Source organism: Felis catus, chromosome C2 (assembly GCF_018350175.1).
Source record: "Felis catus isolate Fca126 chromosome C2, F.catus_Fca126_mat1.0, whole genome shotgun sequence".
NCBI lineage: Eukaryota > Metazoa > Chordata > Mammalia > Carnivora > Felidae > Felis > Felis catus.
The window spans coordinates 129,825,761-129,843,623 of record NC_058376.1 but is presented as its reverse complement, the minus strand read 5'-3'; the positions used below and the strand labels follow the sequence as shown (position 1 = coordinate 129,843,623).

Below are 17,863 nucleotides of genomic sequence, written 5' to 3'. Positions count from 1 at the left end.
CATATAGCCAAAGCCACCTTGAGAAAGAATAAAGCTGGAAGCATCATGCTTCCTGATTTCAATTACAATGCTATAATAATCAAAACAGTATTGGCACAAAATAGACATAAAGGTAAATCGAACAGAATAAAGAGCCCAGGAAAAAACCCCACCCACATATGGTCAATTAATTTGTGACAAAGGAGGCAAGAATATACAATGGGGAAAAGACAGTCTCTTTAATAAATGGTATTGGGGAAAATTGGACAGCCACATGCAAAAGAATGAAACTGAACCTCTATCTTTCACCATACATAAATTAAATCAAACTGGATTAAAGACTTGAATATAAGACCAGAAACCACAAAATTCCTGGAAGAAAACATAGGCAGTAGGCTACTTGACGTTGCTCTTGGCAGTATATATATATACATATATGTATACATATATGTAATTGATTCCAGGCAAAGGCAACAAATGCAAAAATAAACAAATGGAACTACATCAGACTAAAAACCTCTACACAGCTCTACAAACCTCTACAAACCTCCTTTATTGAAAGGAAACTCAATAAACTAAATAAAATAAAATTGAAAGGAAACTCAATAAAATAAAAAGGCAACCTCCTGAATGAGACATCTGCAAGTCATATATTCATAAGGGGTTAATAGCCAAAATAGATAAAGAACTCATATAATTCAATAACAAAAAAACAATCTGATTAAATGACAGGCAGAAGATCTAAATAGACACTTTTCCAAAGAAGGCATACAGATGGCCAACAGTCACATGAAAAAAATGCTCAACAACACTAATCATCAGGGAAATACAAATCAAAACCACAATGAGATATCATCTCTCACCTGTCGTAATGGCTATTTTCAAAAAGATGGGAAATAGCAAGTGCTAGTGAGGATATGGAGAAAAGGGAACCTTTGTGCATCACTGGTGGGAATGTAAATCGATGCAGCCACTATGAAAAACAGTATGAAATTTCCTCAAAAGAAAAGAGAACTACCACATGATCCAGCAACTCTACTTCTGTATACTTATATGAAGAAAATGTAGACGTTAATTAGAAAAGATATATGCACCCCTACATTCACTGCAGTATTATTCACAATAGCAAAGATAGTAAAACAACTAAAGCATCCATTGGTGGATGGATAAAGATGTGAGATACACACACACACACATTGGAATGCTATTCAGCCATAAAAAAGAATGAAAGCTTGCCATTTGTGACAACATGAATGGACTTTGAGGGTATAATGCTAGGTGAAGTGAGTTAGACAAAGGAAGACAAATACCATATGATTTCACTTATATGTGGAATCTAAAAAAACAAAACCAATGAACAAGCAAAACAAATATAACCAAACTCATACATAACATGCAGAGAGCAGACTCATAGTTGCCAGAGGTAAGAAGGTATATGGTGTGGGTGAAATGGGAGAAGGGGTTAAGAGGTACAAACTTCCCCATAAAATAAGTAAGTCATGAGGATACAATGTACTAGAGTCTAGAGTCAACAACATTGTATTGTATATTATGTGACTACATATGGTGAAGGGAGAAACAATACTTATTGTGGTGACTGTTTCATAGTATATGCAAGTATCAAATCATTATATTGTACACCTAAACTAATATAATGTTAAATATCAATTAGGCATCAATAAAAACAAATTAAAATAAAAACTGAAGCACAAAGAGAGGTTAAATTATTTGCTTTAAGGTCACACTGTCAGAGAATAAAAATTTAGCAGAAACATAGGATATAGAAATAGTGATTAATTAAAATCAATTCTTTCAACTTAGATTGATTCAGAAACATAAACACCTGCTTCATAAATGCTACAGTCATTGCTTTAAAGGAGGTAATACAGTAGCATGTCCCCATTTATTGAGCATCCATATAGACTCTAGAGACGAAGATAAAAAAAAAAATTAAGACATAATCCTTATCCTCAAAGAAAAAAAATAAAAAGCCTTCAATCATAGTGTTAGGAATATATACAGGTGAGCACATACAGACACATATTCAGCTCGCTATAGTCCCTATAGTCCAAGGATTGATTTTCTGATTTGTGGAGTGCCTTCACAAAAAAAGCATATCTAATATTTTCCCATTTACTTATGAAATCTAAAAAAGTGAGGTGGAGGGGTGCCGGGCTGGCTCAGTGGCTAAAGCATGCAACTCTTGATCTTGGGATCATGAGTTCAAGCCCCACACTGGGGGTAGAGTTCACTTAAGAAAATAAATAAGAAGGGCATTAAAAAATAAGTAAATAAAAATAAAAAAATGGGTGGAAAAGATAAACTATTAAGCTATTTCACAGCTTTCAATGCCAGCACAGTGTATCTTTCCCTCTGACTGCTCTTACAGTTCATTTTGTAGGACATACTTTAGCACTTGGATATATATTGTTCTCTGCTGTTATATATTTTTCTCTACAGTTGTGTTTCGATCTCATTAAGAGCTGTACTTCCTTTCCAACTCCATCTTTCAGAGCAAATAGTTGGTAATGAATAAATGCTAGTTGACTTGTACTCTGCCAACCATATGTTACTTCCATAAAAAATTAGCTACAATATTTAAATAGGAGGCAGAAATTGATTAAATTTAACTAATAATTATGAGATTATTGGGTATAGAGAAGAAATTTTACTAGATACCATATAACTCTAATAAAAGATAAAGATACATGTCACAAATTGGTATTGCAGAGAAATAGCTTCATGCTGTGCCTCTAGAAGTTGTTTCTTTTTAAAAAAATAGTTGGAAGAACTACTGAATATTCTGCTTATCTAAAGGAAGTTGACACCTGTTTGACAACTTTAATCCTATAAGAAGTGGTTTTCAAGAATAAATATTGTCAAAATGTCAATACTACCCAAAGCTATCTACACATTCAATGCAATCCCAAAATTGCACCAGCATTCTTCTTGAAGCTAGAACAAGCAATCCTAAAATTCACATGGAACCACAAAAGGCCCCGAATAGCCAAAGTAATTTTGAAGAAGAAGACCAAAGCAGGAGGCATCACAATCCCAGACTTTAGCCTCTACTACAAAGCTGTAATCATCAAGACAGCATGGTTTTGGCACAAAAACAGACACATAGACCAATGGAATAGAATAGAAACCCCAGAACTAGACCCACAAACGTATGGCCAACTAATCTTTGACAAAGCAGGAAAGAATATCCAATGGAAAAAAGACAGTCTCTTTAACAAATGGTGCTGGGAGAACTGGACAGCAACATGTTGAAACTAGACCACTTTCTTACACCATTCACAAAAATAAACTCAAAATGGATAAAGGACCTGAATGTGAGACAGGAAACCATCAAAACCCTAGAGGAGAAAACAGGAAAAGACCTCTCTGACCTCAGCCGTAGCAATCTCTTACTTGACACATCCCCAAAGGCAAGGGAATTAAAAGCAAAAATGAACTATTGGGACCTCATGAAGATAAAAAGCTTCTGCACAGCAAAGGACACAATCAACAAAACTAAAAGGCAACCAACGGAATGGGAAAAGATATTCGCAAATGACATATCGGACAAAGGGCTAGTATCCAAAATCTATAAAGAGCTCACCAAACTCCACACCCGAAAAACAAATAATCCAGTGAAGAAATGGGCAGAAAACATGAATAGACACTTCTCTAAAGAAGACATCCGGATGGCCAACAGGTACATGAAAAGATGCTCAATGTCGCTCCTCATCAGGGAAATACAAATCAAAACCACACTCAGATATCACCTCATGCCAGTCAGAGTGGCCAAAATGAACAAATCAGGAGACTATAGATGCTGGAGAGGATGTGGAGAAACGGGAACCCTCTTACACTGTTGGTGGGAATGCAAATTGGTGCAGCCACTCTGGAAAACAGTGTGGAGGTTCCTCAAAAAATTAAAAATAGACCTACCCTATGACCCAGCAGTAGCACTGCTAGGAATTTACCCAAGGGATACATCAGCATATGGGCACTTGTACCCCAATGTTTATAGTAGCACTCTCAACAATAGCCAAATTGTGGAAAGAGCCTAAATGTCCATCAACTGATGAATGGATAAAGAAATTGTGGTTTATATACACAATGGAGTACTACGTGGCAATGAGAAAGAATGAAATATGGCCCTTTGTAGCAATGTGGATGGAACTGGAGAGTGTTATGCTAAGTGAAATAAGCCATACAGAGAAAGACGGATACCATATGTGTTCATGCTTATGTGGATCCTGAGAAACTTAACAGGAACCCATGCGGAGGGGAAGGAAAAAAAAAAAAACAGGTTAGAGTGGGAGAGAGCCAAAGCATAAGAGACTCTTAAAAACTGAGAACAAACTGAGGGCTGATGGGGGGTGGGAGGGAGGGAGGAGGGTGGGGGATGGGTATTGAGGAGGGCACCTGTTGGGATGAGCACTGGGTGTTGTATGGAAACCAATTTGACAATAAATTTCATATATTAAAAAAAAAAAAAAGAAGTGGTTTTCTAATAGGAGATTAAAAATTAAAAGGGAGTAACCATTTAGTACTTAGTGTTTTTGCCATTATTTTCAGCGTATTATGATTAATCCTAAATTTAAACATCTTGGTAGGTGACACAAAATTCAAGAGATCTAGGTCTGAATTTTTCCTTCCTTGCTTAAGCAATGAGTAGAAAAGTACATGGTTACAGAACCCATAGAAAACCGTGACTTATTCAAAGATAGGCTCTTAAAATATTAAACACTTCTATGGTACAGATCAAATACAGGCCTGATCCTGCTAGGTTTAAAGGTATAAGCTTTAAAATTTTTTGTAGGTTATGGGGCACCTGGGTGGCTCAGTTGGTTAAGAAACCAACTTGGGCTCAGGTCATGATCTCACGGTTCGTAGGTTTGAGCCCCACATCAGGCTCTGTGCTCACAGCTCAGAGCCTGGAACCTGCTTCAGAATCTGTGTCTCCCTCTCTCTCTGCCCCTCCCCCACTCACTCCCTGTCTCCCTTTCTCTTAAATATAAATAAATGTTAAAAAAATTTTTTTTTAAATTTTTTCCAAGTTATTAATTAGCATTCTTTAATTTTCCTAATCTATATTTAACAAAGTTATTTCAGAATTCATCAGTGCCATTAACAAAAGTCTACGCATACACATTTATAATTACATACACAATTTTAATATCAAAATTTACTTTCCTATGTTTTCTGTCTTGCTGGTGAATGTGCTCATGTCTTTCTGCTATATTTGAATTCTTACTTGATACAGTACTACTTTGAATTATGACAGCAATGTAATTTACAATGCTATTTTTCTCCTGTCCTCTTCCTGTATGGAAAGAACATGAAATCCAGAAGCTTAGCACGCGAATTCAGAGCAGTTCTTACTGCCCTAAAACATCTCAGCATCTGAGAAAATTAATGAACCCAGAAAAAACTCTTTTTAACAAGTAGGATTCAGGAAACTATAAATCTTTCACATTAATGTCAGAATTAATATCTTGTCCAATGGCATACAGGTAATGAGGAGGACTGAGATGGTTTCCTCGCTCCCACCATATTCCTCCAATCCCAGACTTCACAGTCTGTGCTCAGTGGAGGGAGGTTATAGTTTTTACTTGTTTGAACCTTTTATAAAGATGACACTGTGTACATTTACACAGAGCAAGGTCACGTTAAGCTCATATAATTCTTTCAAACCGTCAAAAGAGGCGTTTGGAATTCTGTCCTCTCTGAGCTTATAATAGTCACATTAAAAATTCTTCATGAGATAAGAAAAGGGAACTGAAGGTGGACCAAAAGAGCAAGAATATGGGTAAGTTAAATACTTGTTGTAGATGAAAAACTTTTCTGAAGAAAACAGTGACATGCATGTAAGTTCCCAAATCCTCTTTAAGCAGTAAGTCAGATACCCTGAGGATTGCACTTGGCCTTAAAAGTAGGCAGTTACCTATGCCATAAAATCTGTAGGACTCATTCCTGAAAGTTTTGAGTGGTGAAGACAGTACCAAAGAGGAAGAGTGAGGTTGGGTTGGGTTGGGTTGGTCTCCATTGGAGCTCTGAGGGGAATATCTAGCTAGTACTTGTGTCCCAAGTCAAAAGTGCTAAGACCTAATTAATTTATTATAAATACAGCTTAAATACCTCTGTAGGGTGGAAAACTATGTTATCTAGTTTGTAGTCTCCATGAATCAAATTTTCTTCATTGTCATTATCTGGCAAGTTTTTCATTAGCCAGTGAAATAGCTGGTTCATGGCAAGGATGTCCTGATGAGCTGCAGCTTTATATTGCTCTATCCAGGTTGATACCTAAAGATATATAAATAAGAAAAATTGTAAAGTTGAACATAGAACTTAGGTTCTAAATTTAAACAAAATTCAATCATATCAAATTTGGTTTTATTCCTCAATGCTCCAGACAAATCCCTCTAAGTGACGTTCACATGAACCTAAAACATTTAAATCTCTCTTCCATCTAGTTCCCTTTTACTAACTTAGATTTTTATCAGGAAAAAAAATACTGGCACAGGGATCAAGAAATGTGGGTTCTAGCCTCTATTCTGCAACTATTTTGTGAAAGAATAAAAGAATGTACACAAACACATATATACACAAATAAAAAGGTATAGCAGATTTCTGGAAGGGTCACAAGAAACAAGTAATCTCTGAAAAAGGAAATATGGGGGCTGGGAGAAGAAGGGAGATTTTTACTTTTCATTTTAATACTTTTTCTTATTACCTACAGGATCTTCTAAATATATTTCAGGTATAAGGAGTGCAAAGACTTTTTATTGTTCTTAGAATCAAATACAAACAAATCAAATTATACTCAAAGTCCTCCATCAATTGAAACCATATTATTCATCAGCTCATAGTTATCTCCCCATTGCCCAAGGTATCTCTGGTCAGCTTAGTGCAGTAAAGACCTTCATCTGTGGAATCATACAGACTCAAGTATAAATTACGCCTAAGCCACTTATTCACGTATTATTTGATATGCAGTAGCCTTAGATTCCTCATGTGCAAAATGAGGGTAATAATACCTATGTCTTAGGATTATTACGAAGATTTTAAGAGTAGGTCAGCAACCTACCTACCATGGGGCCTGGCATAGTGTGAGTACTCTCTAAATCTTACTCCCTTCTCTCTTCCCTTAGCCCCCCTCAAAAAGACAGACAGACAGACAGACATAGGCAAATAGTCCCATACATATCTGATCTTGCTGTCTCTTTGGTTTGAAATGCTCACCATCTCTTCCCTATCACTCTAGATTTTCTCTTTACTTAAATACACAGTGCAAGACAGATCTCTCCCACAAAGCTTTCCCCACCCAAGTAAGGGCACGCTGATATGCACCCTCTAAATAGAACAGCTCTCATGATGGGTACCAAACAATTTACTACTAGATTATATATTCCTTTATTCTATTTTCAAGTTTCACATAAATGAGATTCATGTATAGGTCTCTCAAAAAAAATGTTCCTTTAGGGGAAGAACTTATTTCTATTTTCTTGATATTTAACAGTGTACTCAGGAAGTATTAAACACACACAATCGTGCTTAATAAATGTTAACTTCAAAAGGAAAACTGTATAGAAAACATATTGATAAATTAAGTGAAGAGGCAGAAAAGCTTTAAGTTTGCATCCATGTACATGTTGTTAGTTACAGAAGCTTAGGCTGAACAAACATGATCTAAAAATATAAAATTATTTTCTGCTAACAAAAAGCCAATAGAAAGGTTGATATTAAAAGTTATACCCAAGTTTCGGGAAAGTATAATTGGTTTTTTTTTTGACTAATCAAGGATATTATTTCCAAGAACTTGAGAAAAGGAGCTCTTCATGTGGACGCATTACCTGTCTTTTGCAGTACCCAACACCTCTACCATATCCTTCCAGCTGCAACAACTGTACATTCAAGGAATGTAACCGAGCCAAGGTTTCTATCATGGCCACATATATGGCTGAGCGTTCTGCTGGGCTAACTCCAGGAATTGTAAAATCACGAAAGATTCGACCCTATAGAAACAATTACAATAGATAATTTAAAACAAAATACATTTTTTCACTCCAATTACTTGTAGTGTCATAATCCCCCATTGTCCACAAAAAAAAAATCAGGATAACAGTTTTCCAACAAAAACAATTCTTTGTAGAATATGCTAGAAAAACATTCACTTAGGAAACATGTTTAATAGATTATGTATGCCAAAGGGAATATACAACGATATTCCAAAATGAACTTAATGGACAAAACTACTCTCAAGTTACAGTTTACAAAATAATTTTTTTTAAACACTTTGAATTTATTGTTCTTAAGGGATTGATATTCTCTTTGGAGTAGTATTTTTCTGTCCACCATCTGGAGGGTTTGGTTATTGCCACTACATATAGCTCTTTATTGCCATCTAGAGGAAAATTTGAGAATAAGTCAACACCTGCTAATTACTAAATTTGTTCCTAGTCTATTTCATCCCTCCTACACTGCCTGTGCTCAAATTCAAATGAAAGTTTAAGCCCTTGCAAAGCAAATTACCTAAAATGTTAACTAATAAACTATTATTTATTAGCATCTAATTTTCACGATTAAAAATAAAAGCAACAATAAAGATTAAGTGTTAATTTACCTGCACATGTTCCATCATGTAAAATTCTGTTCCAATGATAGAAGCATCACTGCAGTACAATAAAGGCTTGGGAACGGGGAATCCAATTGAAAACAAAGCTTTCTGGACTTTAAATTCTCTATCAATCTAAATAGGATGATGGATTATTAAAAATCAGAAACACAGAAATTTAAGTTAAAAAAAATTTTTTTTGATGTTTATTTTTGAGAGAGAAAGACAGAGTATGAGCAGGGGAGGGGCTGAGAGAGATAGAGAGGGAGACACAGAATCCAAAGTAGGCTCCAGGCTCTGAGCTGTCAGCACAGAGCCTAATGTGGGGCTCAAACCCACGAACTGCAAGATCATGACCTGAGCTGAAGTCAGAGGCTCAACTGACTGAGCCACCCAGGTGCCCCAATTTAAGTTTTAATTAATTTTTTTTAAGTAATCTTTACACCCAGTGTGGGGCTTGAACTCCTGACCCTAAGATAAAGAGTCATGTGCTCTTCCAACTGAGCCAGCCAGGTACCCTAGAAACACAGAAATTTAATAACGATTTGTGACCTTACATTAATGCTAGAAATCAATTTTATTTAAAAATTTTTTAAATATTAGGCTGCCTGGGTGGCTCAGTCAGTGGCTTCGTCAGTTTGGGTCATGATCTCACATTTCGTGGATTTAAGCCCTGCATTGGGCTCTGCTGACAGCTCAGAGCCTGGAGCTTGCTTCAGATTCTGTGTCTCCCTTTCTCTCTGCCCCTCTCCTGCTTGCACTGTGTCTCTCTCTCTCTCTCAAAAATAAATATGTAAAAAAATTTTTTTTTAATTTTTAATGTTTATTATTTATTTTTGAGAGGGAGAGGGAGAGGGAGAGGGAGAGGGAGAGGGAGAGAGAGAGAGAGAGAAACAGACAGAGTACGAGTAGGGGAGAGGCAGAGAGAGAGGGAGACATAGAATCTGAAGCAGGCTCCAGGCTCTGAGCTGTTAGCCCAGAGCCTGACATGGGGCTTGAACTTACAGACCGTGAAATCATGACCTGAGCCAAAGTCGGATGCTTAACCAACTGAGCCACCCAGGCACCCCTACAAATCAATTTTAAAACAGTATCAACAAATGACCTGGGGGGTAATATTTTCCTTAAAAGTAGTCATGTAGTCATAGCAATTATTACAATTATAAATTAGGCCAGCACTAAAAAAAAAAAAAAAAAAAAAGAAAGAAAGAAAGAAAGAAAGAAATTTAATTAGGCTAAAGGATAGCACATGAATGGGGCTTCATCCTGGCTCTGCTCATATGAAGGCAACAGTTCCTGACCACAATATTTCACAAATTTCATAATATTTCACAAAGAGATGTTCTCAGCAATTCACGGCTCACTGGCTCGCTCTCGTTTACTCTTTCTCTCTTTTTCTGTCTCTCAAGGGGGCTCAGGCAAGTCTCTATTCTAAGGCTCTGAGCACAGTCAGCTACATGGTGCTGGGGGGGAGGCCAGTGAGTGTTGGTAGAAGGGAAAAGCACTAGCTTTTCTGGAGATCTAAAGAGGTATTTGTTTCTAAAGCAGAGGATGGGAATCCTTCCTGGTATCCAAGGCTGCCATGGAGTTCAAGATAACCATGGGGAAAGGAGGCAAAGACACGTAAGCTAACACTGAAACAGGAACCCAAATATGATAAAAGAGTCTCCTCAACCAGGACATATATATGAGCCTATCACTCAGGACCTCAGGACATGGCTCACAGCAGAGCTGTGATGCTGACTCATCTGGCCCCAGACTCAGTGGTGACTGATGACTTCTAAGGAGGAGAAACCACACAGCTCACTTTGACAGCTGTAATAAAGCAGCAGTTGATAAAGATTAACTAGAGCAGGGACATGATTAAACAATGACCAAGGTGAGAGAAGCCAGCAGAGCCATAGGCTGTGACAGAAGTGTTTGTAAGCACCCTGGTGCTGGAATGATGACCTGAGCTGAAGTCCAATGCTTAGCCAACTGAACCACCAAGGTACCCCTCCTCAAGTCCTTTTTAAAAACAAAAAGGGATATAATTCAAGTGAAATTTTCATCTGATAAATAGAATACATTATTATTTAATAACATGAGATGACTTTTGAAGCAATTTAGGGGTGCCTGGGTAACTCGTTGGGTTAAATGTCAGACTTCGCCTCAGGTCACGATCTCACAGTTCATGAGTTTGAAGCCCACACTGGGCTCTGTGCTGACAGCTTGGGCCTTGCTTCGGATTCTCTTTTTCCCTCTCTCTCTGCCCTTCCCCCGCTTGTGAGCGCTTTCTCTCAAAAAAAAAAAACATTTTAAAAAATAAAAAATAAAAGCAATTTAAAATGTTTTTTTGTGTGTGTGCATAAAAAGCATTTATTTGTCAACAAAGAATTCTTGCATTTGTAGAGGTGCCTGTATGACTCAGTTGGTTGAGTGTCCAACCCCTGATTTCGGCTTAGGTCATGATCCCAGGGTCACGGGATCGAACCCGGTGTTGGACTCCACACCAAGTGTGGAGCCTGCTTGGGATTCTCTCTTTCTCTCTCTCCCTCTCTCTCTCTCTCCCTCTCTCCCTCTCTCCTCTGATTCCCACTCCTCTCCCCTGCTCATGTACTCTAAAATTTAAAAAAAAGGGGGGGTTCCTGGGTGGCAGTTGAATGTCTGATTCTTGATTTTGGCTCAGGTCATGATCTCACATTTCATGAGTTTGAGCCCTGCGTCGGGTTCCATGCCACCAGCAAGGAACCTGCTTGGGATTCTCTCTCTCCCTCTCCCTCTGCCTCTCCCCTGCTCTCTTTCTAAAATAAGTAAACTTAAAAAAGAATTATTGCATTTGTACACCATACCTTATGTGCTTTAGGAAGAAGTGATCCAGATGGTTTTTTTCTGAGTACATATGCTTGATAGCCCTTCTGGAGATAAAAGGTTGGATTGGACTGTCCTGATCTGGGTAAGAGTAGAGAAAAGGCCTATTACAAAGATATATTTTCCTTCCCCAAATGCTACCAAGATGTCAAAAGAAGCACAAAATGAAAATAAATAAATTTCAGTGCTGGGAAATCAACAGAGGTGCTACCAGCAGCTCAAAACACTAGTTTTTGGATGATATAAAGCAGATGATAACACAGTGGCAGCTGGAGAATCTGTAATCCACATAGGTAGAAGAGAGGACCTCACTCCCTGCCTGTAAATCATGAATTTTATCAGTAGTACCCCTAGAATAATGCCTAGATCTAAGTAAATGAAGGCTGGGAAAAGAGATGGTATGTGATCAGTCAGAAAATTAATTAAAGGATGCTGGAATAGGTGGGTAAATGGCCCCTCATCTGCTGTTAGAGATATAACCCCCAGATGCTTCACCAAGGCTAGCACCTAAGTATAGCTCTCCACAATGGGAATTCTGGTAAGAGAGAAGTGTCTGGACCAGGGTGAACATCTGGGCCAGGGAGACACAACAGTGCCCCAAGGAACTCATAGATACCAGGGCATTGGCTTTCCCTGCAAGGAGAGCAAAAATTCTCACATGGACTAAAAATATCCTCCAGATATCAAAACTATTCAATTTACACCTTCATTCACAATATAGCAGTTTAGAATTACCCAGCTTTTGAAGATTCCAAAAGCATGAAAGAGAGGCCTTAAACAAATAATTAAAAGAATCAGTCTCTGAGGTAACAGGTAATAGGAAGTGAAAAAAAAAAATCTTTGAAGTTTCTCCCTAGGCCTTTAGCTTCGATCTGCAAAGGACAAAACTAGTCCAGATTGAATGCAGTAGCAGCTCCATTGTCTACATCTTTCTTCTACAAGCCAGACCCATCCTTCCCAGGAATCATATCTAAGAACACTGATTTTGGCACCATCTAAACCTGTGTGGGTGCCTTTTAACATGGAAAAATAGAGATCATTGCCAGTGGTCAAGAATGGGATCACCTCAAGCTATGTTGATTATTGGGACATGGGAAAATTTATTTGTGATGCTACAAAGAGTCAAGTTGCAATGAAACTTACAACATTTTTTTTAATGCCAAAAGTCTGATTGATGCATTTTTTGATGATGCAATCATATATGAAGTACCAGCCTTTCAAGATAGTAAATGACGTAAGTGAAATATAAAGAAAAAAAAAAAAGCTTTTTATTGAAGATAGAGTTACCACATGACCCAGCAATTCCACTCCTAGGTATAGATCTAAGGGAACCGAAAACACATTTGTATAAAACCTTGTCCATGAATGTTCATAGCAGCACTATTCACAACACCCCAAAATGGAAATAACCCAAATGTCCATTAATAGACAGATGTATAAACAAAATGTAACACAGCCATATAACGGACTGTTAGCCATAGAAGGAATAAAGTTCTGATACATGCTGCAACAAGAATGGGCTTTGAAAACATGACGCTAAGTGAAAAAAAGCCAGTTACAAAAGACCATGTATTGTATGATTCCACTTCTTTGAAATGTCCAGAGTATGTAAATCCATAGGGACAGAAAGTGGATTAGTGGCTGCTAAGGGATGGGAGGAGGGCAGAATTGGTAGGTAAGGATTTCTTTCTAGGTTGATGGAAATGTTCTGGAAATAGAGGTGCTGGTGACAAAACATTGTGAATATACTAAAACCCACTAAGTTGTATATTTAAAAATAGTTCAAATTTTAAATGTTATGTAAGATAAATTTTGTCTCAAAAAAATCCCAGTGACACTATACTTCAACAGAAAAATAAATTAAAAAATACATATTTCTGTTAAAATCTCACCAAATTAAAATCTTCTCTGTGTACATATATACCATGGTTCCTAAAAAGAACCCCCGAAAATGCAGAAGCCCACCTTGGGAAGATCATCACCAACACTGTGCACATAGTAATGGCTAAGTTTAATCACTCTAAACATCAGGTTGCCATATAATCCAGAAACCACTGATGGTACCAATATGATAAGAATCATCAATAAGCCAATAGCCATAGCTATTGTTTAGGAGTTGGACAAGATATTTGGTGCTGAAAGAAATGTGTTGCTATAACCAAAGAGGTGGTATTTTTGATTTGCCAAATCTTAGTTAACAAAGATGGAATCTTCGTATTTAAGTATGCAGTTAGGGAAATTCACTCGGCTGGAGAAGACTTTGATTAGACAATCAGTCTCACAAAACCTAACTGACTACCCTCTGCACTAGTTCACTTGGAAACATACAAAGTCAGGGGTGTCTGGGTGGCTGTCAGTTAAGTGGCTGACTCTTGATATTAGCTCAGGTCATGATCACATGGTTTGTGAGCTTGAGCCCTGCATAAGGGCTCAATGCTGACAGCACAGAGCTTGCTTGGGATTCTCTCTCCCTCTCTCTCTGCCCCTCTTTCCCCCTCAAAATAAATAAATAAACTTAAAAAGAAGAAGAAGAAGAGGAAGCATATGAAGTCAGGAAATACAGTTTTGCAGCAGGGCAACATCAGATGAACTTCTACAGCAGGGGCATCACAGTAATCCATGCAGCATTCTAGGATCTACTCTGTGACCCCTGTGTCCCTTTGGTGATGGCTCAGGTTCTAAGAAATGGGACCACATAGGTTCCACCCTGGCTTAGAAGCCTCATGTTCCACAGGAGCTATTGTCTCTAGTAACATTCTTCTGGACACAGCTCCCAGCTTCCTGGCAAGGGACATGAGCAGGTACAAGAACTTGCTACACTTAGGGAAGCCCAAAGTACCCCATCAGATACTTAGAGTTCATTTCCAGGACTTCTAGTTTACAGTTTATCAATTACATATTATTTTTACCGGAAGTAATGTTGCCTAGAAACAGAGCTGACATGCCACCTTTAAGGAGTTACTAGAATAACAAAGCTAGAAAGTTAACTTAATTTGTCCATAGAGAAGGCGAAAAGGTTAAGCCTTTCTTCACATCTTGCTAGATAAGTCTCAGGCCCACAAGGTCATCCTACTGGGTGGTTTCAGCTGCATCTCCAAGCTTCAGAAACTTAGAAATATCTATAGGAATTTTCTTTCGAAAGCAAGAAATTAGAAAAAAGCATCAATCCTGACAAGGGTGTTACTTATGTTTGCAGCTATGTAGGCAGCCATCTTGTCTCTTGTCCAGGGATAAATCTGAAACTATTCAAAATTCACTGCTCTTTGATATCATTCCATCTCCTTTGGTATTGAAACCACTGGTGGAGTAATGACTGTTTTGATTACGTGCAATACCACAGATCATACCAAATGGACTTTAACCTTCACTATCTACTCTGACAATCAGTTTAGTGTGTTCATTCAGATTCATGAAATTGAGCAATGATACAGGATAACAAGTAGTTTAGAAAATTTGAACTAATAAACATCCCTCCAGCACACTTTAGAGTTGTACAATTGAACTTTTTTTCATTAATTTTTTAAATGATTATTTTTGAGAAAGACACAGCATGAGCAGGGGAGGGGCAGAGAGAGAGGGCGACACAGACTCTGAAGCAGGCTCCAGGCTCTGAGCTGTCAGCACAGAGCCCAATGCAGGGCTCAAACCCACAAGCCATGAGATCATGACCTGAGCTGAAGTCAGACATTCAAATCGACTAAGCCACCCAGGTGCCCCTAAAGTAACTATTGATGTTGATGCTAACAGCATTTTAAATGTATTTGCTCTAGATAAGAGATCAAGAAAATTAAAGATTAAAAGACCACTGTCATGGTGTTCGGCATGGAAAACATTGAGTATCCAGTAGAAGAGGCTTAGAAGTACAAAGCTAGAGAGTAGAAGCAGAGAGGCAAAATATCCCCTAAGGACATGCTCTGATCCTATATTTTCAACAGTAAGGCCATGGTGGAAGATGAGACACATCAAAGCAGAATCAAAGATGAAGTCAAACAGAAGATGCCTGTTGTGGAACCATGAATGCAGAAATAGACCAAGCTGACCAAAACAACATAACACATTCCATAGAGTTATGAAGTCTGAAAGATCCTAATTTGTAGAGAGATCAGTGACAGTTTTTAAAAATCATATTTGAGCTATTACTAGACATTTTGAATACTTGAATACACACAGGGGAAGAGAATACAGGTTCATTCTATTCATATGAGAAATAAATGGAAAGTGCTATTCATTTTAGAGAACAAAGTTTCTTTGTTTATTTTTGTTTGTTTGTTTGTTTTTGAGAGAGAGAGAGAGGGTGGGAGAGGAAGAAAGAGAATCTTAAGCAGGCTCCATGCCCAGCATGGAAAAATGACATGGGGCTTGATCTCACAACAGTGAGATCATGACCTGAGCCAAAATCAAGAGTTGGACACTTAACTAGCTGAGCCATCCAGGCACCCTGAACAAAGTTATTTTTAAATTGGCATCATTTGTTGGGGGGGGGGGGGGTTGGAGCCCAGAGCACTTAGTATAAGACTGTCCCTCTGTAGTCCCAAACACTTCACTTTTCTTATTTCCCATCACTTATATCACTACTGTCATGAACCCCCCAGGATTGGTCTCATCATGTTTTGTTTTTTTGTTTTTAAGTAAGCTCTATGCCCAATGTGGGGCTTTAACCCACCATTATGAGATCAACAGTCTCATGCTCTACTGACTGAGCTAGGCAGATGCCCCTTATGCTCTTTATCCTTGTTTAGGTCATCAACAAAAGTCCCAGATTCCCATATCACCACTTACTTACTATACTCTAATTCCCATAAGGCTCTGCACAGGCCCTGTTTTGTCTTCTTCTCCCACCCTCCCCTCCCCCAACTCTTGATATCTTTTCTCTGTGCCCCTGGAACTGTCTTTCAGCATAATCACAAACAGCTTCACTCTCTGAATGGACACTTCACCTTCTTGCTGTGACTAAAGCTTGAATGTTCCATGAGGCCCCTGTTTCCTTTGCAGGCTTATTACACAGTAGATTCCACCCCCCTCCCCCACATCACCTATCCTGTAGGCCTGGAGATGGGAGTCTATGTCCCTCTTGATACTCATCGCCACTTGCAAACTTTTTGCCCTCCCTCCTGCCTAAACCCTTCAATCCAGCTTTGAATCTCATGTTATGAGACTACTGCACTCTACCCTTTCTTGTTGCAACCAACTGCTCTTAAATCACTCCCCCTCATTGCCTTTTGATTCACTATTGCTCTTATTTACACTACTCCTATCTTCATTAATAATTTCAAAATCTACTCAGATGTTCATTCTAACACTCAGGACTGCGTCAGTTCCTTGAATTCTTCTACTCCGGTGACATTTTCCTTTATACTACTTCAGTCACCTACTCTAGGGGACATACCTTACACACCAATTCAAGCACTGCATAATCCATCCTCGTTAAGCATTTCTATCTCTGACCATTATCTTTTCACTCACTCCTGCTGGTTGGTACCTTGATTCCAACAATCCTTCAATCCTGGGAACTACCATTCATTGATCATACTATCTTTTAGCATCCTTCAGCTTCCTCTTCCCCCACATCCTTCCTTCACTCGTTTAAATCTGATGGTCAATTACATAACCACCCTCTTGAATGCATCTTTAATATACTTATTAAACCCCTCTCCAGATTATTTGCTTGGCTTCCCCCATTCTGGTTTTTTCCCCCTTAATGTTTATTTATTTTGAGAGGGAGCGTAAATGCACAGGGTGGGTGGGGAGAAGGAGGGGCAGAGAGAGAGGAGAGATAAAATCCCAAGCAAATTCTGGCTAAGAGTGAAACATGAAACCGGTGGGGCTGGTTCTCAGGAAGATCATTGACCTGAGCCAAAATCAAAAGTCAGTTGCATAACCAACTGAGCCACCCAGGCAACTGCCGCCCCCATACTCCACCCATTCTAGTTTAAGTCCAACTCTTTGCCTACACTCATATAGCTGAACCCAGCTGGAGAAAAAAACATGGTCAGTATCACATACTGTGGGAGATGCAGGAGAGAAGTATCAAAGGAAAAGACTTCAAAAGGGAAGGGCTGGAGAAGGTATAAGGCCTTAGCATGTTTACACAGCTGAACACAGCTGGCTGTGCTGTGGCTTGTAAGGATTGCCTAGAGCCATTAACGTTGTCCAGGGTCAGGTCCTCCTTCACACCTGACCCTTCCTAGTGTTATAGAAACCAATTAACTTCAAATTCAACCTTGAAAAGCTAAACCATTAGATTGATGAACACACTTGCTTAGCTGACTTTATGCACATAGTTTTCCGCAATTATCCTAATAAAAAGAAGCTTCATTCTGTAGTCAGGGCCTCATTCCGACTCGAGTATGAGGACCTTCACTTAACTGCACTTTGAGGACTCATCTTTTGCGACTCCGGCCATACTCCCTGCAACAATATGCAATA

The 17,863-nt window shown here is 38.5% G+C and overlaps 1 protein-coding gene across 2 annotated transcripts in view; it reads right to left on the bottom strand.

The window, feature by feature from the left end:
- ACAD11 (acyl-CoA dehydrogenase family member 11) overlaps positions 1 to 17,863 on the bottom strand; it is a 93,299-nt gene that overhangs the window by 73,713 nt on the left and 1,723 nt on the right. For both annotated transcript variants that reach the window (XM_003992118.6, XM_045037594.1), the window contains 4 exons: positions 11,419 to 11,518; positions 8,597 to 8,722; positions 7,827 to 7,988; positions 6,112 to 6,276 (listed from right to left, as the gene is read on the bottom strand). In XM_003992118.6, the coding sequence (XP_003992167.2) occupies positions 6,112 to 6,276; positions 7,827 to 7,988; positions 8,597 to 8,722; positions 11,419 to 11,518 (553 nt within the window). The remainder of the gene's footprint in view (positions 1 to 6,111; positions 6,277 to 7,826; positions 7,989 to 8,596; positions 8,723 to 11,418; positions 11,519 to 17,863) is intronic.